Below are 27,334 nucleotides of genomic sequence, written 5' to 3' on the forward strand. Positions count from 1 at the left end.
GTGTGGCAGAAGAGTTTTAGTTTTATTTAGAGATACAGCGCGAAAACAGGCCCTTCGGCCCACCGAGTCTGCGCCGACCAGTGATCCCTGCACACCAACACTGTCCTACACGGACTAGGGACACGTACACCAAGCCAGTTAACCTACAAAGCTGTACATCGTTGGAGTATGGGAGGAAACCGAAGATCTCGGAGTAACCTGCGAGATCTGAAATCAAGCCGTACCGTTTGTGTTAAACCTTTTACAATCGGACTAGAAAGAGATTAATTTTTTTTGTGTTGTACAAATATTGTACACAATGCTCACAATGCTTTGCTGGTCATGGTATATGATAGTTGGATGTTTGCACAGGAGATTGCTTTTGGAGACGGCTGCAAGGGATGTATTATCCACAGAGTAAATTCAACACAATTGGCTTCCTCAACGTGTATACGCACACGTGCGTTTATGGGGCAGCACGGCGGCGCAGCGGTAGAGTTGCTGCCTTGCAGAGCTTCCGGCACCAGAGTCCCATGTTCGATCCCGACTACGGGTGCTGCCTGTGCAGAGTTTGTATGTTCTCCCCGTGACCGCGCAGATTTTCCCCGAACAAAACATTGTTAGCATTGTGTACAATCTTTGCACAAACACAGAAAAAAAAAATCTCTTTCTAGTCTGATTGTAAAAGGGTTTTTAAAATAAACGGTACAACTTTACTTCAGCTTTAGCAGGTAACTTTGTTTCCTCCCACACTCCAAAGACGTGTAGGTTTGTAGGTTAATTGGCTTGGTATAAGTGTAAATTGTCCCTAGCGTGTGTAGGATGGTGTTAGTGTGCAGCAATCACTGGTCAGCGCGGACTCGGTGGGCCGAAGGGCCTGTTTCCGTGCTGTATCTCTAAACTAAACTAAACCTCCAGATTCAGGGACGGTTTCTTCCCAGCTGTTATCGGGCAACTGAACCATCCTCCCACAACTAGAGAGCGGTCCTAAACTACTATCTAAAAGTTGAGTTGCTCAAGAAACAATTATCATCTGGTTTAGTAAAATATGTTCAGCGTGTTCAGAACTATTTGCTCTGAGGTAATACTAGATTTGTTTATCAATGTCACGTGTATGAAGGTGCATTCTCCCATCGGGCAAGAGGTATAGAAGTGTGAAAACGCACACCTTCACATTCAGGGACAGTTTCTTCCCAGCTGTTATCAGGCAACTGAACCGTCCTATCGCCAACCAGAGAGCGGTCCTGAGCTACTATCTGCCTCATTGGAGACCCTCGTACTGTCTTTAATTGGACTATACTGGACTTGCACTAAACGTGATTCCCTTTATCCTGTATCTGTACACTGTGGACGGCTTGACTGTAACCATGTACAGATGCTCCCCGATTTATGATGCTTCGACTTGCGATATTTCAACTTTACGATGGTGCAAATGCTGGGCAACGGCGGCGAGCCGCAGCCCGTGTCCATTCACGTGACCCAATTGTATTAGATGCGTTTTCGACTTACGATATTTACTTTTTTTGGAGTGGATAAAGATATAAGAGAGGAGAAGGGGAAAAAAGAAAGAAGTGGAGATATACCTGCTCCTCGTACCCCCTCACCCACCCATCCCACCTCAGCCACCGCCCCACCCATCCCCCCACCCCATCCCCCACCCCACCCATCCCCCTTCACCCACCCCCCCACCCACCCCCCCCACCCATCCCCCCCTCACCCACCCATCCCACGCACCTCACCCACCCACCCCCCTTCACCCACCCCCCCACCCACCCCCCCACCCATCCCCCCTCACCCACCCATCCCACGCACCTCACCCCACCCATCCCCTTCACCCACCCCCCCCACCTCACCCACCCCCCTCACCCACCACCCACCTCACTCACGCACTTCACCCACCCATCCCACCTCACCCCCCTCACCCACCCCCTAGTTGGATTTAAATCCAAAGTTGTGTTGCACCATACTATCCTTGTAAGAATTCGGTGAAGGGTGTCCACTTCTTGAAAAATTGATCTGGTTTTTCTGCCAAGACGAGCCTAAAGACAAGTGGCGTAGGTGACGTAGTGATTGTGGCCATTTGTGTGGGCAAGGATGTAGATGGCTGAAGCTGATTGCATCCCCGAGTGCTGTTTGCATGGTCTAACAGTAGATTTGCTCGACAACAATTATCTTCTGGTTTTGTTAAATATGTTCAGCGTGTTCGAAACAATTTGTTCCGAGTTCAAATTAGATTTGTATATAATCGTCACGTACACTCTTCCATCCGGCAAGAGGTACAGAGGTGTGAAAACGCACACCTCCAGATTCAGGGGCAGTTTCTTCCCAGCTGAACCATCCTACCACCAACAAGAGCGCAGTCCTGACCTCCCATCTACCTCATTGAAGACCCTCTGACAATCTTTGATCGGACTTTACTGGACTTTATCTTGCACTCATGTTATTCCCTTTATCCTGTATTTGTATACTGTGGACGGCTCGATTGTAATCATGTACTGTGTAGTCTTTTTGCTGACTGGTTAGCACGCAACAAAATCTTTTCACTGTACTGTGGTGCATGTGACAATGAACTAAACTAAATGTACCGTGAAAAGCTGTTTGTTTCGCATGCTACCCAAGCATGTCGCATCATACTATACAATCAAGTCTGGCCAATACAATCTGGTTGGCATAGACTCGGTGGGCCGAAGGGCATGTTTCTGCGCTGTATCTCTAAAGTCTAGACCAATTCAAACTGGAGTACAATAGATGGAGCAAAGGGGAAGATACAGTGCAGAATATAGTTCTCAGCATTGTAGCGCATCAGTTCCAAAGACAAAGTCCAATGTCTGCAATGGGGTAGAGGTGAATCGGACAGTATGTGTACATCCCAAAGACTTGTGGGTTTGTAGCTTAATTGGCCTCAGTACAATTGCCCCTAGTGTGCAGGGAGTGGATAGGAAAGTGGGACAAGATAGAACGAGTGTGAACGCTGTATCTCTGAAACAAACACACCAGACTAACCAGTGGAGCAAGAGCCTGATCCTCTTGAGGTAGTAATCTTTGGTGACTCATTCTTTAAATTCCCACTGATCTTTTTGTTTTGTACTTGAATCTTGCCTGTGTTCAGATTGGCTGGCGTTTGTTTGTGAGCTTGGAAGAAATAACTTGGTCACGCGGCTACAAGTGGCTTCAGGCGAGAATGATGATGAGGTGGGGCTGGTACGTTCTAGTGTGGCCGTAAGGTTAATTTAATTTGTCCCATGAGCTACCTGTATTGAGAAGCTCCTGAGATGCTATTTAGCTCAGGGGTGGGGAACCTGCGGCCTTCTAGGACATTGTGCGGCCTTTGGAATGAATCCAAATTGTGTAGAACTAAAATGTAATTCAGAGGTCACCACAGACTTGGTTGTGTTGGCCTTGGAGTTGACTGAGAATCAAGAGTCTCAATGTTGGGATCTCAAAGCTGAAATCTTTATTTGAGGCCCTTCGGCCCACCAAGGCCGTGTCGACCAGCGATCCCCGCACACTAACACTATCCTACACACACTAGGGACAATTTACATGTATACCAAGCCAATTAGCCTACAAACCTGTACGTCTTTGGAGTGTGGGAGGAAACTGGAGCACCCGGAGAAAATCCCACGGGAGAAGGTACAAACTCCGTACCGACAGCACCTCTAGTTGTGATCAAACCCAGGTCTCTGGTGCCACAAGGCAGCAGTTCCACCACTGTGCCACCATGCCTGGCTGACTCGCAAGCAACAAAAGCTTTTCACTTTTCACTGTATCTCGGCACACGTGACAATAAAGGAAACCGTGAGTGGAAGTGTGAAGTCACCACACACTTGTGTGGTTTGTGTTGTGTGGATTTATTGCTTCTGTGAGTCAGTGTTGACCGGGCATTGAGTACGTTTCTGTTCTTGAACCCTTGTAAAACTGTCGGAACTGAGAAGTGGCCAAGACGGTCCGACCTTAGGCTAGGAGCAGAATTAGGCCATTCGGCCCCACCATTCAATCATGGCTGATCTATTTTCCCCTCTGAACCCCATTCTCCTGCCTTCTCCCCATAACCCCTGACACCCGTACTAATCAAGAATGTATCAAACTCCATCTTAAAATTCTCCATTGACTTGGCCTCCACAGCCGTCTGGCAATGAATTCCAGATTCGCCACCTCCTGACCAAATAAATTTCTCCTCATCTCCTTTCTAGCAGTAGTTAAACCATCAATAGTCTTACAGCATGGAAACAGGACCTTCGGCCCAACCTGTCAGTGCTGCCCCATCTACACTAGCTCCACCTGCCTGCGTTTGGCCCATATCCCGCTAAACCTTTCCCATCCATGCACCTGTCCAGATGTCTTTCAAATGAGATGATGTGACTGGGGTATCTTTCCCCCCTGTCAGGGTCACATGTTGAGAGGAGGGGAGTGCTTCTTGAGTGCACAATAGGAGCGACGTTGGTGGATAGAAATGTAGGTTTATTTTTGTCACGTGTACCAAGGTTGAGTGAAACGCTTTGTTTTGTGCACTCTCCGAGCAGATCAGATCTACCACCCACAAATACAAACTACAGTACAATGGATAGAGCAAAGGGGAAGATACAGTGTAGAATATAGTTCTCAGCATTGTAGTGCATTATTTCCATAGACAAAGTCCAATGTCCGTACTGGGGTAGAGATGAATCGGACAGTACCCTAGCTTTTGGTGGGACTGTTCACAACCCTGATAAGAGGGGAAGAAGCTGTTCCTTAATCTGGTGGTGCGCTCTTTCAAGCTTCTGTACTTCCTGCCAGATAGGACCTGGGAGAAGAGGGAATGACTGGGGTGGGACAAGTCTTTGATTGTGTCGACTGCTTTTCCGAGGCAGCGTGAAGTGCTGATGGAGTCAGTGGTGGGGGGTCTGGTCTGTGCGATGGGCTGGGTTACATCCACAGCACTACTGCCCTGGGCTTGGGTGTGGTGGGATTTGTCAAATATGTTGAGGAACGTTTCATTTGGCAATTTGTAGCGGGCTCCATGAGGGAGAAAGCAAAGGTTGGCCTATTCTTTGGGAATTAGGTTGGGTAAATAACTGAAGTATTTCTGAGGTCCAGTGACCACTGCTTTTCTACTTTAAAATAGTTATGGATAAGGACAGGGTGGGCCCCACAAGTTGAAGTTATGAATTTGTCCAAGGCCAAATCTGATGGTATTAGACGGGAACTTGCATTGGGTATTTTTTAAAGCAGAGATTGATAAAGCATCCTAATTGGTAAGCGTGCCAAAGGTTACAAGGAGGAGGCAGGAGAATGGGGTTGAGAGGGAAAGATAGATCGACCATGATTGAATGGCGGAGTAGACTCGATGGACCGAATGGCCTAAATCCGCTCTAATTACTTCTGAATTTGCTAAAGTTGGTTGTTTGCAGGAAAAGGGAAATACGGAAGTTGGGATAAAAGTGTGATGGTGAGAGTTTAAGGCATGCATGTTCCTGTTAGAGTGAAGAGCAAGACAGGTGGGAGTAATGAACTGTGGAGATGCCATCCACAGTGGGTAGGCCATTTAGGACTGAGATGAGGAAAATCTTTTTCACCCAGAGAGTTGTGAATCTGTGCAATTCTCTGCCACAGAAAGCAGTGGAGGCTGATTCACTGGATGTTTTCAAGAGAGTTAGATTTAGCTCTTGGGGCTAACGGAATCAAGGGATATTGGAGAGAAAGCTGGAATGGGCTACTGATTTTGGATGATCAGCCATGATCATATTGAATGGCCATGCTGGCTTGAATGGCCCACTCCTGCACCTGTTTTCCATGTTTCTGTGTTTCTATGATCAGGAGAAATCTGTTTAAGATTTAATAGGAACATGACGTTTAACAAAAACATTTGGCCAGGTACAGGTTTGTAGATGGGACTAGTATATATGGGATATGTTGGCCGGTGCGGACAAGTTGGGCCAAAGGGCCTGTTTCCACACTGTATCACTCTATGACTATGGTGATTGTTGGCTGAGGGGAAGGTGACAACGAGGCATTCGATCAGTGAAATTAATCAAGCGGACAGGGGTGGGTGGGGGGGGGGGGGGGGGAGGAGGAGAGGAAGGGAGGGAGGAGGTTGGGGAAGGAGAGAGGGAGGGGGGAGAGAGAGAGAGGAGAGAGAGAGAGAGCGCTCAGTGGGTGCAGCAGCATCTATGGAGTGAGGGAAATAGCCAACGTTTCGGGACGAAACGTTGCCTATTTCCTTCACTCCGTAGATGCTGCTGCACCCGCTGAGTTTCTCCAGCACTTTTGTCTACCTTCGATTTTCCAGCATCTGCAGTTCCCTTTTGAACTTTGTTTTGAAAGATCATGTCTTTAGAGATTCTATTGGTGTTTTGAAGTCTAATGATGAGGGCAAATGCATAGATGTCTCTATGAACTTTAGCAAGGCATAGATTCGTACTTGTCCACACTAACCAAGATGCCTCGTCTATGCTCGTCCTGTTCGCCCCGACAACTGGGCCATATTCCTCTCAAGCTTCCTATTCTTGTACCTGTCCAAGTGTCTATTAAATGCTGTGACAGTACCTGCCTCAACGATGGAGTCATCTCTGGAGAGAAGGAATAGGTGACGTTTCTTGTCCAGACCCTTTTTCAGACCCGACCCTTGCTATTGAGGGAGTGCAGCGTAGGTTTACAAGGTTAATTCCCGGGGTGGCGGGACTGTCATATGCTGAGAGAATGGAGCGGCTGGGCTTGTACACTCTGGAGTTTAGAAGAATGAGAGAGGATCTCATTGAAACATATAAGATTGTTAAGGATTTGGACACGCTAGAGGCAGGAAACATGTTCCCGATGTTGGGGGAGTCCAGAACCAGGGGCCACAGTTTAACAATAAGGGGTAAGCCATTTAGAACGGAGACAAGGAAACACTTTTTCTCACAGAGAGTTGTGAGTCTGTGGAATTCTCTGCCTCCGAGGGCAGTGGAGGCTGGTTCTCTGGATGCTTTCAAGAGAGAGCTAGATAGGGCTCTTTAAAAATAGCGGAGTCAGGGGATATGGGGAGAAGGCAGGAACGGGGTACAGATTGGGGATGATCTGCCATGATCACATTAAATGGCGGTGCTGGCTCGAAGGGCCGAATGGCCTACTCCTGCGTCTATTGTCTATTGACCCGAAACGCCACCCATTCCTATTTCTCTCCAGAGATGCTGCCTGTCCCGCTGAGCTACTCCAGCATTTTGTGTCTATCTTCGGTTTAAACCAGCATCTGCAGTTCCTTTCTGCACATGCCTCCACTGGCAGCGCATTCCACATACCCACCACCCTCGGGATCTTATTACAGATTTTGGGGTGGTAGTGTTGGATAGACTGGTGAATGCAGGCCAATCCGTGACCGGTGCACTCCATGCGGCCTCTGAATTCAGGCACTTAAGGGTGGGTGATAAATGTTGGTGTCGGCTGCACTCGCATCCTTCAAACAAATTAAGAGCCAATTATAAAGGTTAGGGGATGTTGCTTTAGGTGAAGCACAAGGTGGATCCTGACCTGACTTGAACCCGAATGGCTGACCTAAAGCAGCCCCCAATCTGACCGTGTAAGGGAATGTAGAGATGACTGCAGGTTAATTTCAGTGGGAATATTGATCGAGGTCGTAATGCAGATCGCGTTGAGTCTCAATTAGAGATACAGCATGGAGACAGACCTTTCTACCCACCCAATCCACACTGACCATCGATCACCCGTTCACACTAGTTCCCTGTTATCCCAACTCTCTCGTCCGCTCCCTACAATTTACAGAGTGCCAATTGACCCACAAACGGGCAGGTATGTGAGAGGAGACCAGAGCACCCAGAGGAAACCCACGCGGTCACGGGGAGAACGCGCAAACTCTACACGGGCGGCAAACCCGTGTTTCTGGCGCTGTGAGGCAGCAACTTGGCCACTGTGTCGCCCAACTGTTCTTTTTCAGTTTGCGATTTTGTTTATATTTTAATAAACCTCCCGTTAATGCTATTCAAAATGTATTCCTGCTTGACAAGGGGCCTACTCTATTGGGCTGCTGCCAAGATCATGGCCAATAAATCCCATCCACACCCCCCCCCCCCCCCCCCCCCCCCCCCCCCCCCCCTCTCCTCCCCTCCCAAATTGGCCACATTAACAGGACCAGATTAGTCGATCATTTGACTGTTCCTTGCAGCCTCTTGGCTCTGAATGAGTGCATGTGGAAGGCGCTGTACATTGGGCAGTTATACCCACTTGGCATTGGCATGGCACTGTGAAAACAAGTTTTATGGCTTGTATGTGAGGTCACTTAAATACTTGTGAACTGCAAACTGCTTTCCAACACCTGTACAATGCCCCCTAATGTTCTAGCGAACATTTCGACTGCTGTTCTTGGAACGAGTGTCGGCAGTGCGGCACGGTGGCGCAGCGGTAGAGTTGCTGCCCCACAGCACCATAGACCCCGGTTCGATCCCAACTATGGGTGCTTGTCTGTACTGAGTTTGTACCTTCTCCCTGTGACCTGCGTGGGTTTTCTCCAGGTGCTCTGATTTCCTCCCACACTCCAAAGACGTACAGGTTTGTAGGTTAATTAGTTTGGGTTAAATTGTCCCGAATGTGTCGGATAGTGCTAGTGTAAGTGGATCACTGGTTGGCATGAAGTCGATGGGCCGAAGGGCCTTTTCCGTGCTGTATCTTTAAAGTCTAAACGTATTCACCTCATAATCCTAAAACTATGTATGTACGTGTGTATATAATAAACATTCACATTTGCGTTCACTCAACAAACAATAATAGTGCAAAAAAAAAAAAAAGAATGCCCCCAGGTTTAGTTTAGAGATACAGCACGGAAACAGGCTCTTCGGCCCACTGGGTCCACGCCGACCAGCGATCCCCGCACGTTAACACTACCCCACACCCACTAGGAACAATTTTTATATTTACCAAGCCAATTAACCGACAAACATGTACGTCTTTGGAAATGTGCGAGAAAACCGAAGATCTCGGAGAAAACCCGCGCAGGTCACGGGGAGAACGTACACTACAGCACCCGTAATCGGGATCGAACCCAGGTCTACGGCGCTGCATTCGCTGTAAGGCAGCAAGTCTACCACTGCGCCACCATCAATCACCCACGGTCTATGTAGTTAAGAGCCTATTTGGAGGTTGTAGTGTTTAGTAAAGTAAGTAAGTTTATTGGCCAAGTATTAATATACAAGGAATTTGCCTTGGTGCTCTGCCCGCAAGTAACAACATGACATACAGTGACAGTTACGAATAACCCGATAGTTGTTCCTGAACTTGGACGTTACAGATTTCAGGCTCCTGTACCTACTTCCCGATGGCAGGGGTGAAATGAGAGCGTGGCCATGGTGATGTGGGTCGCTGATGATGCCGGATGCATTTGAGGCAGCGACTCCTGTAGATCCCTTTGAGGGTGGGGAAAAAGGGGTGTTTAATGTCCCATGAACTAGAGGCTGGGAAAGTTGTTGATTGCTCTGCTTTTGGCTACGTTGGATCATCCAAGCTAAGGATTCTGCAGAATGTATCTGATACTGGCCAGAACTTCCCAAGATGACCCAGACTTTGTAACCAGAAAAGAGGCAAAGTGCTGGAGTAACTCAGCGGGTCAGGCAGCATCTCTGGAGAACATGGATAGTGACGTTTTGAGTCGGGACCTCTCACTTCTTAGTTTAGAGATACAGTGCGGAAACAGGCCCTTCGGCCCACCGAGTCTACACCGAGCCCCAGACATTAACACTGCCCTACACATTCACGAGGGACAATTTGTCTGTCTTTTTATCACCAACCAGCATCTGCAGTTCCTTGTATCTCCTTAGTCCCAGAACTATTTGTCTCCATTCCCTCGCCAGTTGCAGTGTGTTGTTAAAAATGTATTTTATTGTCATAGGTACTGAAACGCAACAATAAAATTCTTACTTGCAGCAGCGCAACACGTATATAAACAGAGAGCAAAGACAAAAGCAATGCCCCCCAGGTCTATGTAGTTCAGAGCTTATTTGGAGGTTGGAGTGTTTAATAGCTGCTCCTGAACCTGGACATTACAGTTTTCAGGCTCCTGTACCTTCTTGCCCATTGGCAGGAGTGAAGTGAGAGGGTGGCCAGGGTGGTGTGGGTCTCAGATGATGCTGGCTGTAGATCCCTGCGATGGTGGGGAGGTCAGTACCGGGATGGACCAGGCAGTGTCCACAACTGTCAGTGTCCGTGTTTTGCAGCAAATAATTGGGTCTTTTTATTCAGTTTCTCTTCCCCCCCCCCCCCCCCTTCTCCTCCAAAGATGGCATCTTGGCAGAGCAGGAATTTGGAAGGGATTTCAGGAATGTCATTTGGCCTGGGTTTCAGTGTTGCTTGTGGGTCGGTGGGTTTGGGAAGCATCGGGAATGCTTGGAATGTTGGGTGGGAGGGGAATTCTGCTCCGGCTGTTCCACGCGTTGGTGCGGTATCCGTTTCAAAATAGCCATGGCTGGCTGGCTGTGTCGCTGTGGATCAAGGCAAAATGGAGACAAGATGGGAAGGCTCCTCGAGTGCATATTCTTGGGCCGAAAAGGCCCTTCTGAAGGGGAGGGAGACACAAAGTGTTGGGGTAACTTGGAGGGTCAGGCCGCATCTCTGGGGAATGTGGATAGGCGACAGTTCAGGTTTGAACCCCCTACTTCAGACACAACGTCTATCCAATTTCTCCAGAGACGCTGCCCGACCACTGAGATACTCCAGCATTTTGTGTCTACCTTTGGTAAGGGACGGCATGGTGGTGCAGCGGTAGAGTTGCTACCTCACCGAGCGAGAGACCCGGGTTCGATTCCACCCACGGGTGCTGGTCTGTACGGAGTTTGTACGTTCTCCCCGTGACCCGCGTGGCTTATCTCCGAGATCTTCGGTTTCCTCCCACACTCCAAAGGCGTGCAGGTTTGTAGGCTAATTGGCTTGGTAAATGTAATAATTGTCCCTAGTCTGTGTAGGATAGTGTTAGTGTGCGGTGATCGCTGGTCGGCGCGGACCCAGTGGGCCGAAGGGCCTGTTTCCACACTATATCTCTAACTAAACTAAATGCTGTTCATAGTCCCTGCCTCAACTACCCCCTTTCGGCAGCTCATTCCATATACCAACCCCCCTCTGAATAAGTTGCCCCTCGAGCTATTAAATCTCTCCCCTTGAACTTATAGTCACTCAGCGTGGAAACAGGCCCTTCGGCCCAACTGTCCCACACCGACCAACATGCCCCAGCTACGCAAGTCCCACCTGCCTGCGTTTGGCCCGTATCCCTCCAAACCTGTCCTATCCATGTGCCTGTCTAACTGTTTCTTAAAACGTTGGGATAGTCCCTGCCTCAACTACCTTGTCTGGCAGCTTGTTCCATAAAAGTCTCTAAGGGCATTCACCCACTCTCTTCCAAACTGTAAATCCACTCCTTTAAGAAGTGCGGTTAAGGCAGGATATCTGAATGATTTCTTGATGAGCAAGGAAAGTGAATCATTTCTGGAGGTGGATGATGAGGTTGATCACCGATTAGTCATTACATGACTGAACAGCCAAAGGGGCTGAGATCCTCGCTCAGTATTATGTGTTTACCTGTTCGTCCTCTTATTTTTTGTTTTGCAGGATCCTTTGATTAACTCCCCTTTCCAGATCGCTGGCTTTGGGCCAAGACTTCACCCGCTGTCATTTGGAGAAGGTGTAGAAGTTGACCCTCTGCCTCCCAAGGAGATCAGGTGATTACAGGGTTTTCCGCGCTGTCTTTAGTTTAGACATACACCGCGGAAACAGGCCCTTCGGCTCGCCGAGTCCACACAGACCAGCGATCCCCACACAATTTCACATTTTGACCAGGCCAATTAACCTACAAACCCGTACGTCTTTGGAGGGAGGGAGGGAGGAAACCAAAGATCTCGGAGAAAACCCATGGGGGTCACGGGGAGAACATACAAACTCCGTACAGACAGCACCCGTAGTTGGGACCGAACCCGGGTCTCCTGCGCTGGAATAGCCCTGTCCCACTGTACGAGTTCATTCAAGAGCTCTCCTGAGTTTATAAATTATCAAACTCGTGGTAAGCACGTAGAATGAATGTGGCGGGTACGTCGGAGCTCGGGGACGTCTCTTAGCGGCTCGTAACACTAACGGCAGGTATTCGGGAAACGCGGTAAGCTCGGGAAGACGTGAAGATTTTTCAACATGTCCACGAGAGCCCCGACTACTGACGAGCGGCCATTACCGTAAATCTCCGAGTTCGAATCGGGGCAAACTCGGTAGAACTCTTGAATTAACTCGTACAGTGGGACAGGGTTGTAAGGCAGCAACTCTACACGGCTCCACAGTGGCGCCCCTCTCTCCTTCCAAAGATGCGCAGGTTTGTAGGTTCATTGGCTCCTGTAAATTTCTCCTCGTGTGTAGGATAGAACCAGTGTACGAATGATCGCTGGTCAGCGCAGACTCAGTGGGCCGAAGGGCCTGTTTCCACACTGTATCTGTAAACTAAACTAAGTCCATTACACACACACACAGCAGCAGCAAAATAGGCGTGTAAACAGAGGAATAATTGATAACATGATAAGCAAAAATTCAATAAATATCTAAAAGACCAGAAGTGCGCAGGTGCTGGACTCCCAACAAGTTAATTTGCAAGTCAAATCGGTGGTAAGGAAAACAAATTCAATGCTAGCATTGATATCGAGAGGACTGGAATACAAAAACAGAGATGTAATGTTGAGGCTCTATAAGGTGCTGGTCAGGCCGTATTTGGAATACTGTGAGCAAATTTGGGCCCACATATCTGAGGAAGGATGTGCTGGTTCGGGCAAGGGTCTAAGACGAGGTTCACAAGAATGATTCCAGGAATGAGTGGGTTAGTATATGATGAGCGTTTGACAACACTGGGCCTCGACTCGCTGGAGTTTTGAAGGTTGAGGGGGGACCTCACTGAAACTTCCAGAATAGTGAAAGGCATAGATAGAGTGGATGTGGAAAGGATGTTTCCACTGATGGGAGAGTCTAGGACCAGAGGTCACAGCCGCAGATTTAAAGGGTGCTTTTTTAGAAAGGAAGTGAGGAGGAACTTCTTTGGTCCGACGATAGTTAATCTGTTGGATAAAGGCCAGAGATGTTAAAGGTGTGAAACAAAAGGATTGAAGAGTTCATAAGATCAAAAGTGAGAGTAGAATTAGGCCATTCGGCCCATTGTCTACTCCACCATTCAATCATGACTGATGTATCTCTCCCTCCTAACCCCATTCTCTTGCCTTCTTCCCATGATCCCTGAGTTGGATGATCAGCCATGATCATATTGAATGGTGGTGCAGGCTCGAAGGGCCGAATGGCCTACTCCTGCACCTATTTTCTATGTTTCTATGACCTCTGACACCCGTATTATCTATCTATCTCTGCCTTAAAAATATCCACTGACTTGGCCTCCTCAGCCTTCTGTGGCAATGAATTCCACAGATTCACCGCCCTCTGACTAAATACATTTCTCCTCATCTCCTTCCTAAAAGAACATCCTTTAATTCTGAGGCTGTGACATCTGGTCCTGAACCAGAGGTGGGGAACCTTTTCATGTTGGAAGGCCGCATTAAGTTAGCTATAATCTAATAAGGCCGCATCCAAGAAACCTCAATTAGACATACTGCAAAATGTACATTATTTTGTAAAAATCTAACTACTAGTTGAATCTTCTTTTACACTTTGGTATTTTAAATACAGTCATTTTAAGATTAAAATAAAAATAATAAAAGACGAACAAAAACATATTAATAAAAATAAATGGATTTGTTCTACAAAATTTGGATTCATTCAAAAGGCCGCACTTGATGGCCTTAAGGCCGCAGGTTCCCCACCCCTGAACTAGACTCTCCCACTAGTGGAAACATCCTCTCCACATCCACTCTATCCAGGCCTTTCAGTATTCTGTGCGTTTCAAAGATGTCCTGCCTCATTCTTTTAAACTCCCAACGAGTACAGGCCCAGTGCCGACAAACACTCATCATATGTTAACCTACTCAATCCTGGGATCATTCTTGTAAACCACCTCTGGACCCTCTCCAGAGCCAGCACATCCTCAGATATGGGGCCCAAAAAGAATTGTGAATTAGAGTCATAGAGTGATACAGCGTGGAAACAGGACCTTCGGCCCAACTTGCCCACACCGGCCAACATGTCCCATCTACACTAGTCCCACCTGCCTGCGTTTCACCCATATTCCCCCAAATCTGCCCTATCCATGTACCTGTCTGTTTCTCAAATATTGGGATATTCCCAGCCTCCACTACCTCCTCATTTCATACACCACCACTCTTTGTGTGGAAAAAGTTACCCCTCAGATTCAAATTAAATCCATTCGGCCCATCGATCACTTGTTCACATTAATTCCATGTTATCCTCGAGTCTACGCCATTCAATCATGGCTGATCTATCTCTCCCTCCTCACCCCATTCTCCTGCCTCCTCCCCATAACCGCTGACATACTAATCCAGAATCGTATCTATCTCTGCTTTAAAAATATCCATTGACGGCCTCCACAGCCTTCTGTGGCAAAGGATTCCACAGATTCACCAACCTCTGACGAAAGAAATTCCATCACATCTCCTTCCTAAAGAAACGTCCTTTAATCCTGCGGCTGTGACTGCTGGTCCTAGACTCTCCCACTAGTGGAAACATCCTCTCCGCATCCTCTCCATATCCAAGCCACAGGGAGAATGTGCAAACTCCACACAGACAGTGCCCGAGGTCAGCATCGAACCAAGGCCTCTGGTGCTGTGAGGCAGCTGCTCTATCAGCTGCGCCAATGTGCTGCAAATGCATATTCCCACCCCCCCCCCCTAAAGGGAAAAAGCTTTTCCTCCACTGACATCCTCCCCATGTCTGGTCTTGTTAGAATTTCATAGATTTAATATCTCCTTTCATTGAAACTTACAGAATAATGAAAGGTATAGATAGAGTAGATGTGGAGAGGATGTTTCCACTGGTGGGAGAGTCTAGGAGCAAAGAGGTCCTTCTGCAGTTGTACAGGGCCCTAGTGAGACCACACCTGGAGTATTGTGTGCAGTTTTGGTCTCCTAATGTGAGGAAGGACATTCTTGCTATTGAGGGAGTGCAGCGTAGGTTTACAAGGCTAATTCCCGGGATGGCGGGACTGTCATATGCTGAGACAATGGAGCAGCTGGGCTTATATACTCCGAAGTTTAGAAGGATGAGAGGGAATCTTATTGAACCGTATAAGATCTTTAAGGGTTTGGACACGCAAGTGGCAGGAAACATGTTCCCGATGTTGGGGGAGTCCAGAACCAGGGGCCACAGATTAAGAATAAGTGGTAAGCCATTTAGAACGGAGATGAGGAAACACCTTTTCACACAGAGTTGTGAGTCTGTGGAATATTCTGTCTCGTGGGCAGTGGAGGCCGGTTCTCTGGATACTTTCAAGAGAGAGCCAGATAGGGCTCTTAAAGATAGCGGAGTCAGGGTTATGGGGAGAAGGCAGGAACGGGGTACTGATTGTGGATGATCAGCCATGATCACATTGAATGGCGGTGCTGGCTCAAAGGGCCGAATGGCCTACTCCTGCACCTGTCGTCTGTTGTCTATTGACCAGAGGTCATAGCCTCAGAATTAAAGGGCGCATTTTTAGAAAGGAGGTGAGGAGGAACTTCTTTAGAGAGAAGGAATAGGTGACGTTTCGGGTCGAGTCTGAAGAAACGTGTACAGTTAGCAAAATGTAATCGGGTGGACAGTGAAACTGGTCAGAGAGCTGGGATGGGGGAGGGATGGAGAGAGGGAAAGCAAGGATTACATGAAGTTGGAGAAGGCAATGTTCACACTGCTGGGTTGTAACCAGCTCACACGAAACTCCTCTTTGATCTCTCATTTTCACACCGTGCCCTTCCATATCTCTATGCCTCCCTCTCCCCTGACTCAGTCTGAAGAAGGGTCTTGGCCCGAAAGCATCTCCAGTGCCCCGCTGAGTTACTCCAGGATTTTGTGCCTATCGTTTTTTTTTCTTTTTTAGTTTAGTTTAGAGATACAGCACGTAAATGGGCCCCTCGCCTCAGTCCACGCCCACCAGCAATCACTCGTTCACTAGTTACTCCAGCTTGTAGTCTATCTCCGAGGTGTCTTGTCTCCTCCATCGTTCCCATTGAGCACTCTCTGGTTACTCATCCCTCTGAGTGTTTTTACTGAACCAATGCCATTGGCAGCGTGTGTCGAGTGTAGTGTATCCACGATGGTGGATTGGAAAGCCACTTGTTTCTGTCGATGTTTAAGGTGGAAACTATGCATGCTTAAAACTTTCCTGCCTGCCGAAATCTTCCACACGCCTGTCTGTGTCCAACAGTTGCAGACAATTTCAGCAGCTGCATGAGTTGTACCTCGTCTGTGCGTGTACTGAGCATAAAATGGCAATTGGTGATTAGAAACTCAGTGGCAGAAACCTACTACGCATTCCACTGCGTTACAATCAAAAGGGTTGTAGGGGAGTGGTGCAGCGGTAGAGTTGCTGCCTCACAGCCCCATTCAATCCTGACTACGGGTGCCTGCCTTTACTGGACTTTATCCTGCACTAAACGTTATTCTCTTTACCATGCATCTGTACAGTGTAAATGGCTCGATTGTAATCATGTATTGCCCTTCCACTGACTGGTTAGCACGCAGCAAAAGCTTTTCACTGTACCTCGGTAACAATAAACTAAACTAACAAACTGTCTGTATGGAGTTTGCACGTTCTCTCTGTGACTGCGTGGGAGAGAGTTGGTGTCCGCTATTGCCGATTGTCCGCTGTAACTGAGTGAGAGGGGTAGGGTTTAACCCAAGTTCGGGAGGGGAGAAATGCGGTGTGGGGAGGAGGAGGGGTTAAACCAAGCCGGGGAGCGGCAGAGCCCCCCCGGACCCACACGCGGTGCGCCGGGGACAGGCCCGGTACTCACGCCTCCTTCATGCTGCTCCACTCTCTCCGCTCCCGCAACCGGACGCTCCCGCCCACCACATGGCGCCAACTCATTGAGTACCTGGCGGGAGGTGAGGGGAGGTACCGTGGGTGCTTTGGTCCGCTGTAATCAAAACCCAGTATACAGAGGTCAGAGGTCTATTACTGTACATGAAAGTGGCATGGTGGCCAAATGCAGGCAAATGGGGGCTAGTGTAGATGGGGCAGCTCGGCGTCGAAGGGCCTGTTTCCACCCTGAAGGATTATATAACTAAGGGCAATTTAAAGAGGGCCAAGTAACCTACAAAGCCGCACGTCGTTGGGATGTGGGAGGAAACCGGAGCACCCGGAGGAAAGCCACGCGGTTACGGGGAGCACGTGCAAACTCCACACAGACAGTACCCGAGGTCGGGATCGAACCAGGGTCTCTGACACTGAGGCAGCTGCGCCACTGTGGTGCCCCAGCTAGCTGAGTAGAAGGTGGCTGATGTATTGGGCAATACTGTAAGGGGAGTCTTGGTAGACAAAAGTGCTGGAGAAACTCAGCAGGTGCGGCAGCATCTATGGAGTGAAGGAAATAGGCAACGTTTCGGGCCGAAACCCTTTCTCAGTCTTGTTTAGCTGGACTGGAATGATAAGCCTGTTGATTAAGTATGTGGGCTTTGCTTAATGTGCTGCCTGGTCTCCACCCAGCCCTGGGAGGGTTTAGAAACCTGTTTCTGAAGACTTGTTGTGCATAGTTTGTACTGTGGTAAGTTGAGCCACTCTATTAATGTTTTTTAAATGATTGAATAGGAATCCATCATAAAGATTGTTTCCTTTTATGGGTGTGATTCCAGTAACGACTGCTTCATCTGGGTCAACGTGTTCTTTGCTGGAACAACTGATAAAACAGCATTGAGGGGAAATGGAGACAACGTTCTGGAGTAGCTCAATGGGGTCAGGCAGCATCTCTGGAGAAAAGGGAGAGGGGATGTTTCGGGTTGAGACCCTTCTTCGGACTGAGAGTTGGGGAGAGGGAAACTAGAGGTATGACAAGGTTTAGAACAAATCCGAGCCGGCAAGGAAAGGTGGAGCCCACTCTGGAGAAGAAGAATAGGTGAAGTTTCGGGTCGGGACCATTTTTCAGTTTGATTTCAGTAGTTTGGAAGGGTGGGAGATTGCAACCTTCACGTGGTCTATACTAATGCAATCAACCCAATGTACACAAACAAGATCAAATAGAACAAGTTGACCTGCAACTTTAGGCTGGGCATGATGAAGTAGATTGGAGAAAGCTGGAAGAGAGGTGGAGGCAGGACAAAGCTCAGCAAGTGTCTGGTTTACATATCGTTCATTCATTTGTTCTATATCTCTCTCTACATCACCATCTATATCTCTCATTTCCCTTTCCCCTGACTCTCACTGAAGAAGGGGCTCAACCCGAAACGTCACCCACTCCTTTTCTCCAGAGAGTGATCCCCACACATTAACACTATCCTACATACACCAAGGACAATTCACACTAATATCAACCCAATTAACCTACAAACCAGTACGTCTTTGGAGTGTGGGATGAAACCGAAGATCTCGGAGAAAACCCACGCAAGTCATGGTGAGAAGGTACAAACTATGTACAGACAGCACCCGTGGTCAGGATCGAACCTGGGTCTCCGGAGCTGCATTCGCTGTAAGGCAGTAACTCTACCACTGTGCCACCGTGACCACCCTCTCCCTCTAAGCATGTAAAAAAGGCAATGTTGCAGTGGTCATGGGAGATTTCAATACACAGGTCGAATGGGCAAATCAGGTTGGCACCAGACCTCAAGAAAGGGAATTTGTAGAGTGCCTCCAAGATGAATTCTTAGAGCAGCTTGTAATGGAGCCTACCATGGGAAAGGCAATTCTGGATTTAGTGTTATCATAAGTGATAGGAATAGAATTACGCCATTTGGCCCATCAAGTCTACTCCGGCATGCTGATCTCTCCATCCTAACCCTATTGCCTTCTCCCCATAACCTCTGACTCCCGTACTAATCAAGTCATACAGCATCCAAACGGGCCCTTCAGCCCAGCTTTACCATACTAGCCAAGATGCATCACCTACACTACTCACCTCCCCGCATTTGGTCCATATCCCTCCAAACCCCTCACATTGACGTACCTGTTCAAATATCTTCTAATTGTTGTTATAGGACCTGCCCCATCTACATCCCCCGGCAGCTCGTTCCATATATGGACCACCTTCAGAACGAAAAAGTTGCCCCTCGGGTTTCTATTAAATCTTTCCCCTCTTCCCTTAAACCTATGTCATCTGGTTCGTGATTCCACTGCTTTGGGTAAAAGTTTAGTTTAGTTTAGCATCATGTGCACCGAGGTACAGTGAAAAGCTTTTGTTGCGTGACTGTGCATTCACCCTATCCATTGCCCTCATGATTTTATAAGATCACCCCTCAGCCTCCTGCACTCCAAGGAATGATGTCCTAGCCTGCCCAACCTCTCCCTATAGCTCAGGCCCGCAGGTCCTGGCAACATCCTTGAGGTGGCTGCTTCATATTAAGGTTCTCTGTGGAACATGGTCACTTGATGTAAGAAAATGGAGTTGGCCATACGACTTCTCAAACCTTGCCCCCTCATCTCCAACTTCTCCCTCTAAGCTTGTGAAACTCCAGCAGGCCCACCATCCTTTCCACAGCCTGACCACGTATCTGCCACCCATTGCCCTTCATCCCTCACTCCACTCATCTGTTGAGCTGAGTCTCCAGGTTGTCATCACTCCAAACCCCCCTCATCTCCCACACACATTGTCCCTGCCTTAGGGCTGTCTAGTTTAGTTTGGGGAAACAGAACGGAAACAGGCCCTTCGGCCCACCAAGTCTGTGCCGACCAGCGATTCCCACGCATTAACTCTATCCTACACACGCTAGGGACAATTTACAATTTTACCAAAGCCAATTAACCTACAAACCTGCACATCTTTGGAGTGTGGGAGGAAACTGGAGCACCCGGAGAAAACCCACGCAGGTCACAGGAGAACGTACAAACGCCGCACAGACAGCACTCGTAGTCAGGATCGAACCCTGGTCTTTGCCGCTCTGAGGCAGCGACTCTACCGCTGCGCCACCGTGCAAAAAGGAGAGGCCCACAGCTTGTTCAATGCCACAACACAACTTGTGCTTGTGAATTTGTAAAGGCTGGGACTTGAACAAGAAGGTCCCTGGGTTTGTGACAAATCACTCCATTAATGCCTGCTAACTCCATTCAGTTCCTCGGCCTTCTGCTCCTGCTGCCAAAAGTGAAAAGTGATAACTGGGACCTTATGCAGGTTGGCAACCAAAGGGAATTCAGAACTGGAAAACAAGCAGACATTAAAGCTGAGAAATTCAGCACCAGAAAGAGAAAAATAGGGAAAGATTGAATTAAGTGTAAAACAAAACAGATATGGAACTATTTGAAAAATTGGTGAATTTTTAAATCTCACTTGATTTTAAAAAATTGGAAAGCTTCTAATAATTCCAGAGAGGAGGCCTGCTGGTGAAGGCAACTTATGCTTGTAATTATAAGATGTATACAGACAATGTGTTACAGAGTTGAGAACCATATTCTACACTCTGGATCTTCCCCTTTGCTCTACCTAACAATGGCCCAGTGGCGCAGTGGGAGAGTTGCTGCCTTAAAGCGCCAGAGACCCGGGTTGAATCCTGACCATGGGACCTGTCTATACGGAGCCCGCACGCTCTTTCCATGACCGCTTGGGTTCTTCCTGGGTGCTCCGGTTTCCTCCCACATTCCAAAGACATACAGATATGTAATGAACCAGATTTGATAAAGGAACTGGAGGTAAAGGAACCATGAGGAGGTGGCGACCACAATATGATAAGTTTTAGTCTGCAATTTGAGAGGGAGAAGGTGATATCGGATGAGCCCGTATTGCAGCTGAGCAAAGGGGACAACAGAGGCATGAGGGAGGAGCTGGCCAAAGTTGACGGTGGAACAGCAATGGCAGGAATTTCTGGGAATAATTCGGAAGATGCAGGGTCTTTTCATTCCAAAGAGGACAAAATATTCCAGGGGGAGAAATAGGCGGCTGCGGCAGACAAGGGAAGTCAACGACGGTATAAAAATAAAAGTGAAGGCGTATAGTGAAGGATTGGGGAGCTTTTAAAGAACAGCAGAAGGTAACTAAAGATAATATGGGGAGACAAGATGAAGTACAAAGGTAAGCTAGCCAATAATATGAAAGAGGATAGCAGGAGTTTCTTCAGTTGTAAAAAGAGCAAGAAAGAGGCAAGAGTGGACATTGGGCCACTGGAGAATGATGCTGGAGAGGTGATAATGGGGAATAAAGAAATGGCAGAGGAGTTGGAGAACGTTTGTGCATCAGTCTTCACAGTGGAAGACACGTGCCTGAAATTCAAGTGAGTCAGGGGGTGGAAGTTAGTGGAGCGGCTATTACTGGGGATAAGGTGCTTGGGAAACTGAAAGGGCTGAAGGTGGATAAGTCCCATGGACCGGATGGACTGCACCCTAGGGTTGTGAAAGACGTGACTTTAGAGTTTCTGTAGGCGTAGACAGTGATATTTCAAGAATCCTGAGGTCCCAGAGGATTGGAAAATTGCCAATATTACCCCAATGCACAAGAAGGAAGCAAAGCAGAATAGTGGGAACTATAGTTAGTCCGGCTTTGGTGGTTGGTAAGATTGTAGAGTCCATTATAAAGGATGAGGTTACAGATTACAGATACAATAGACCAAAGTCAGCATGGCTTTGTGAAGGGGAGGTCTTGCTTGACAAATTTGCGGGAATTCTTTGAACAAGTAAATAAACGAGAGTTGGTAGATGTTGTTTACTTAGATTTTCAGAAAGCCTTTGGTAAGGTGCCACACGTGAGGCTGCTAAGGAAGATGAGAGCCCAGGGTATCAAAGGGCAGATACCAGCATGGACAGCAGGTTGGCTGGATGGCAAAAGACAAAGTGGCAATAAAGGGGGCTATTTCTAGTTGGCTGCCAGTGACTAGTGGAGTTCTGCAGGGGTCGGTGCTGGGGCCAATACTCCTCATGTTGTATATTAATAATTTGGATGAGGGGATTGAAGGCTTTGTGCAAAATGATACGAAAACAGGTGGAGGGGCTGGTAGTGTAGAGAAAGCAGGGACTCTGCAGAAGGACTTGGACAGGTTGGGAGAGTGGGCAGAGAAGTGGCAGATGGAATATAGTGTAGCACAGTGTGGTCATGCATTTTGGTAGGAATAAAGGCGGAGACTATTTTCTAAATGGGGAGAAAATCCAGAAATCGGAGGGTGCTAAGGGACTTGGGAATGCTGGTGCAGGATTCCCAAAATGTTAATCTGCAAGTCAGATCGGTAGTAAAGAAAGCAAACTCAATGCTAGCATTTATTTCAAGAGGGCGTGTATACAAAAACAGGGATGTAATGTTGAGGCTCTAAGGTGCTGGTAAGGCCACATTTGGAATATTGTGAGCAATTTTGGGCACCATATCTAAGGAAGGGTGTGCTGGCCCTGGAGAGGGTCCAGAGGAGTTTTACAAGAATGATCCCAGGAATGAGTAGGTTAACTTATGATGAGTTTTTGATACCACTGGGCCTGTACTCGCTGGAGTTTAGAAGAATGAGGGGGGGACCTCATTGAAACACACAGAATAGTGAAAGGCTTGGATAGAGTGGACATGGAGAGGATGTTTCCACTAGTGGGAGAGTCTAGGACTAGACGTCATAGCCTCAGAATTAAAGGACGTTCTTTTAGGAAGGAGATGAGCAGAAATTTATTTAGTCAGAGTGATGAATCTGTGAAATTCTTTGCCACAGAAGGCTGTGGAGGCCAAGTCAGTGGATATTTTTAAGGCAGATATAGATAGATTTTTGATTAGTACGGGTGTCAAACGTTATGGAGAGAAGGTAGGAGAATGGGGTTGGAAACATTGAAACATAGAAAATAGGTGCAGGAGGAGGTCGTTTGGCCCTTCGAGCCAGCACCGCCATTCATTGTGATCATGGCTGATCATCCACAATCAGTAACCCGTGCCTGCCTTCACCCCATATCTCTTGATTCCGCTGTTCCCTAGAGTTCTATCTAACTCCTTTTTAAATTCATCCAGTGAATTGGTCACTACTCCCTTCTGTGGCAGAGAATTCCACAAATTGACAACTCTCTGGGTGAAAAAGTTTTTTCGCATCTCAGTCTTAAACGGTCTCTCCTTTATTCTTAGACTGTGGCCCCTGGTTCTGGACTCGCCCATCATTGGGAACATGTTTCCTTGATTATTGTTGCTTTTTGCATATCTTCCATTTATTTGTCCCATGTATCTCGTTTCTCTTTTGCCGACTCTCAGTCTGATGAAGGGTTTCAACTGGAAACATCACCTATTCCTTTTCTCCAGAGATGCTGCATGTCCCGCTGAGTTACTCCAGCTTTTTGTGTCTGTCTTTGGTTTAAACCAGCATCTGCAGTTCCTTCCCTTCGCATTGAGTCATGGGTCACGGATGGGCACGTTGGAATTGTAGAACCAGGGAGGGTGAGCTGTGACTTGATGAATAGTTTAGTTTAGACATACAGCATGGAAACAGGCCCATCGGCCCACCGAGTCCGCGCCAACCAGCGATCCCCGAACCCTACACACACTAGGGACAATTAAAGTGCCTGTCCCACTTTCCAGAGTTACTCATGAATTCTCCCGAGTTTTCCCCTTGATTCAAACTCGGGAGAATAACGGTAATAGCCAGCCGTAGGTACTCGGGGCTATTTATTTTACTCGTGGATATTTTTCAACATGCGGAAAAAACGTCCCGACTTACCTGATGCCCCGAGCATTACGAACTGCTACGAAATATCTACGGACTCGCTACGGGCATTCTCTGAGTTTGAATCAAGGGGAAAACTCGGGAGAATTCGTAAGTAACTCGGGAAAGTGGGACAGGGCCTTTACAATTTCACCAAAGCAAATTAGCCTACAAACCTGTACGCCTTTGGAGCACGGGTTGAAACCAGAGCGCCAGGAGAAAACCCACGAGGTCACGGGGAGAACGTGCAAACTCCGGGTCTGTGGCGCTGTGAGGCAGCAACTGATTCATTGTGATAATCAGCCCCTGTTGTGTGCTCGTGTGTTGCAGGTACACCTCCTCGGTGAAGTACGACTCCGACCGGCACTACATCGACAACGTGTTCCTGCAGCACTCCTTGGGCGTTGGCTCTTGCAGCCAGACCGTGGTGTGCGTCCCCGACTGCACATGGCGCAACTACAAGACGGAGCTGAAGTTCGAGATGCAGCGCAAGCCGCAGCGCTTCCTCAGCGCCGTCATCGTGTACCCCAAGTACGCCAAGACTGTCTACACCACCACTGTGGATTACAACTGCAGGAAGGCCGTGCGGCGCTTTCTATCCAGCGTGGAACTCGAAGTGACGGACTGCATTAAGCCAAGCTCCCCGACATTGTGTTTCCCCTGAATCCAATTCTGCCCTGGACCCTCCTATTGCTTCTGAACTCTGGCGGCTTCAGAACTGCTTCAAAACTGCATTTCTTCCCCCCCCCCCTCCCCTCCCCCCTCCTCCCCCCTTGCATCTTAGAATCCTGAGGATTTTCTTCATCATAAATAGAAAAAAAAATAGGAATTTATTTTAGAGATTTTGATGCCGTTAGTGTATAAGGTAGGACTAGATTGTGCGAGAATCTATTCGATCTTTCTTCCATTTAGTATGTTGGGACTAAAGATTGTGGGGGGAGGGGGTGGGGGGGGGGATGGACAGTGGGTTGGAAGCATTCTGCCCAAGGTTCGTTCTGTGGGGGAGTGCCATTGGTGTTTAACATGAGGTCTTGTGCGGGGGAAGATGGGGAGGGGTGCGTTGGCAATCCTGGCCGTGGCACCCAGCCAAAGGCAGACCCTGGGAACGCTGGAGTCCGACGGCCACGGACGGGAGCCAAAAGTTCCACCTCCAATAAAGTCCCACTGCACGTTTGACTTTTTCGGTTCTGAACGTGAGAAGAATTTGTCACGGTGAACAAATACGGGGGAAATTCTGCGTATTGATGAACTTGGTCAGGTGACCATCTGCGGTGGAGGGTTTGGCCAAATTGGAGGTTGGTAATCCTGGGTCTTTACCTGGTGCCAAGAAGTGGGTTTTAATGCGAGTTCTTCTGGGCTGTCTTCACATAGAAACATAGAAAATAGGTGCAGGAGGAGGCCATTCGGCCCTTCGAGCCAGCATCGCCATTCATCGTGATCATGGCTGATCGTCCCGAATCAATAACCTGTGCCTGCCTTCTCCCCATATCCCTTGATTCCACTAGCCCCTAGAGCTCTATCTAACTCTCTCTTAAATCCATCCAGTGACTTGGCCTCCACTGCCCTCTGTGGCAGGGAATTCCACAAATTCACAACGGTCTGGGTGAAAATGTTTTTTCTCATCTCAGTCTTAAATGGCTTCCCCTTTATTCCTTGATTCCTTGAGGAGGGAGGGAGAGAGAGAGAGAGAGAGAGAGTTTATGATGAAACAATAAAAAAATGGTTACCGCAGGCATGGGCTGCAGTCTGATTAAAGAGTTCCACTCTAACCTTGCAAGAGGCGGGGGCAATTTCAAATGTCGTGGTGCCTTTTTATCAACATTTCCCAGTGGAAAGATATTTAATTTACTGCCTTTTTAGGATTTCGCTATCTATTCATTCCTTTGGGGAGGGGGGAGAGAACACAGAGATTATCAGTTGTTTTAGAAGGAACTGCAGATGCTGGAAAATCGAGGTAGACAAAAGTGCTGGTGAAACTCAGCGGGTGCAGCAGCATCTATGGAGCGAAGGAAATAGGCAACGTTTCGGGCCGAAACCCAAAGGAAATAGGCAACGTTTCCTATTTCCATCACTCATAGATGCTGCCTCACCCGCTGAGTTTCTCCAGCACTTTTATCCACAGAAATTATCCGGATTTGTTGATGCACAGAACCTCATCTCTGCTGTTTCCAATCAAAATGAGTTCTCAACATTATGGAGACGGTGTATATGTGTGTGTGTGTGAGTGTGATTGTGTGTGTGTGTGTAAAAATGACTAGAGGATTTGCTTGTCCTGAAGTGAATGCTACAAAAATGTATGGGGATGGGACATTAGACCAAGTCTGTCCCTACCCTGTCCCAATGTTATCTGGCTGTTCCTCCGAAGAAGGAAACCTTGCCCAGGTTAATGTGCCCATCCAGCCCATTTGTGGGTAGATGCCAAGTGCTTAATCTGTCACCAAATTTCAACCTCCTGTACTTCTGTCATGTCTTATTGCCTTCCGAGCGTTTTGATCCATTTGCGTGTAAATATTCAAGAGTGAACCAAGACCTATAAGACTATGCAATTCTGGTCGTTTTAAGAACGTCTGTTTGTTTTTGTGCATTCGGTTGCTGAAAGCCCCTATGTTGACGACGTAATCCAGTGGATGTGGACTTGTGTTCGATTTGGGGTCTGGCTAACTTAATTGCAGTCACAGCCCATCCAATGTTGGGAAGAGTGTGCGCAGTTGGCGTAGAGTAGTGTGTGTGCGTGGAAGGGAAGAGTGGGGGGTGAACAGTGTGGGGCTGGAAGAGAAAGAGAGAAAATGCATGTTAGAAATCTGAAACCCTCGCTGCTGGAAATGCTCGGCAGATCAGGCAGCACCCGTAGGGGAGAAAAACAGAGGACATTTAGGGTTGACCTTCGCAGAAATGTTCCTGGTGAAAGTACTGTTTGAAATGCAGAATAATTTGGTTATCGTACAGTGGAAGGTTTGAAGGAAGTCCGAGGTTTAGAAAGAAAAAAAGGCACAAAGTGCAGCATTGCCCCCGCCCTCTTGCTAGAGAACGTAGATAAGTAACATTTTGGGTCAGGGCCCTTCTTCGTTGGATTTAGAAGACCAAAAGGGGAAGATTTCTCACTAACTGTGTCATTATTAAAGCTATTGTGTTAAAGAGGGCATGAGATTGTTGATAGAGGCAAAGTACTGGAGTAACTCTGGGTCAGACAGTATCTCTGGGGAGAAAAGGGATGGGTCAGGGCTGTGTTTTAAACATGTCTTGGTCTGGGTTAGACAGCTGTGGTGATCTTGATCTTGCAGCTTCTTTTCAAGAAGACATTAATATTGGCATGAAGTGAAAAGAGAATTTACTGCCAGGCACAGTTTCAACATGTAGTGCGTATTCCACGTTTCGCAGCAAGAGCTATGGTTGGGTTAGGGAAAGGGTCAAACGATTTTGGTCGCATGAAAGCACTTCTAAGCTACAGAAGAGCACTGGTGAAACTGCTTCCCATTCTTTGGATATTTTTCACGGGACTAAGAAGACCAAAGGAGGAAAAGTTCTCTGACTAAGCACTTGTTTAGAATGTGGCTCAACAAATGTTTGCACAAAAATCCCAATTTAGCCCAAGCAGTTTTCAAAAAAACTATATAGGTCTTGTGTACATATGTGTATAGCTGGCTCAATAAATATGAATTATTTTAACGTTTGTAATGGTGTCATTATTAAAGTTCATATGTTAAAC

The 27,334-nt window shown here is 47.7% G+C and overlaps 1 protein-coding gene across 1 annotated transcript; it reads left to right on the forward strand.

Annotated features, from left to right (window-relative positions):
- Window positions 1-321: 321 nt before the first annotated feature.
- Window positions 322-27,334, forward strand: LOC129710446 (refilin-B-like). Its single transcript, XM_055657400.1, has 5 exons — window positions 322-382; window positions 3,089-3,180; window positions 5,084-5,174; window positions 11,498-11,651; window positions 23,959-27,334. The coding sequence occupies exons 1-5, from the start codon at window positions 322-324 to the stop codon at window positions 24,290-24,292; spliced, it is 732 nt and encodes a 243-aa protein (XP_055513375.1). The 3' UTR covers window positions 24,293-27,334.

This window comes from Leucoraja erinacea, chromosome 28 (assembly GCF_028641065.1).
Source record: "Leucoraja erinacea ecotype New England chromosome 28, Leri_hhj_1, whole genome shotgun sequence".
NCBI lineage: Eukaryota > Metazoa > Chordata > Chondrichthyes > Rajiformes > Rajidae > Leucoraja > Leucoraja erinaceus.

What these genes read in the sequence shown, in the direction of transcription:
- LOC129710446 (XM_055657400.1), top strand. Translation starts at nt 322, where the DNA reads ATGGTATATGATAGTTGGATGTTTGCACAGGAGATTGCTTTTGGAGAC. An exon ending in TGGAGACGGCTGCAAGGGAT is followed by an intron (nt 383 to 3,088) that starts GTATTATCCACA and finishes GCCTGTGTTCAG; the next exon opens with ATTGGCTGGCGTTTGTTTGT. An exon ending in ATGATGATGAGGTGGGGCTG is followed by an intron (nt 3,181 to 5,083) that starts GTACGTTCTAGT and finishes ACTTTAAAATAG; the next exon opens with TTATGGATAAGGACAGGGTG.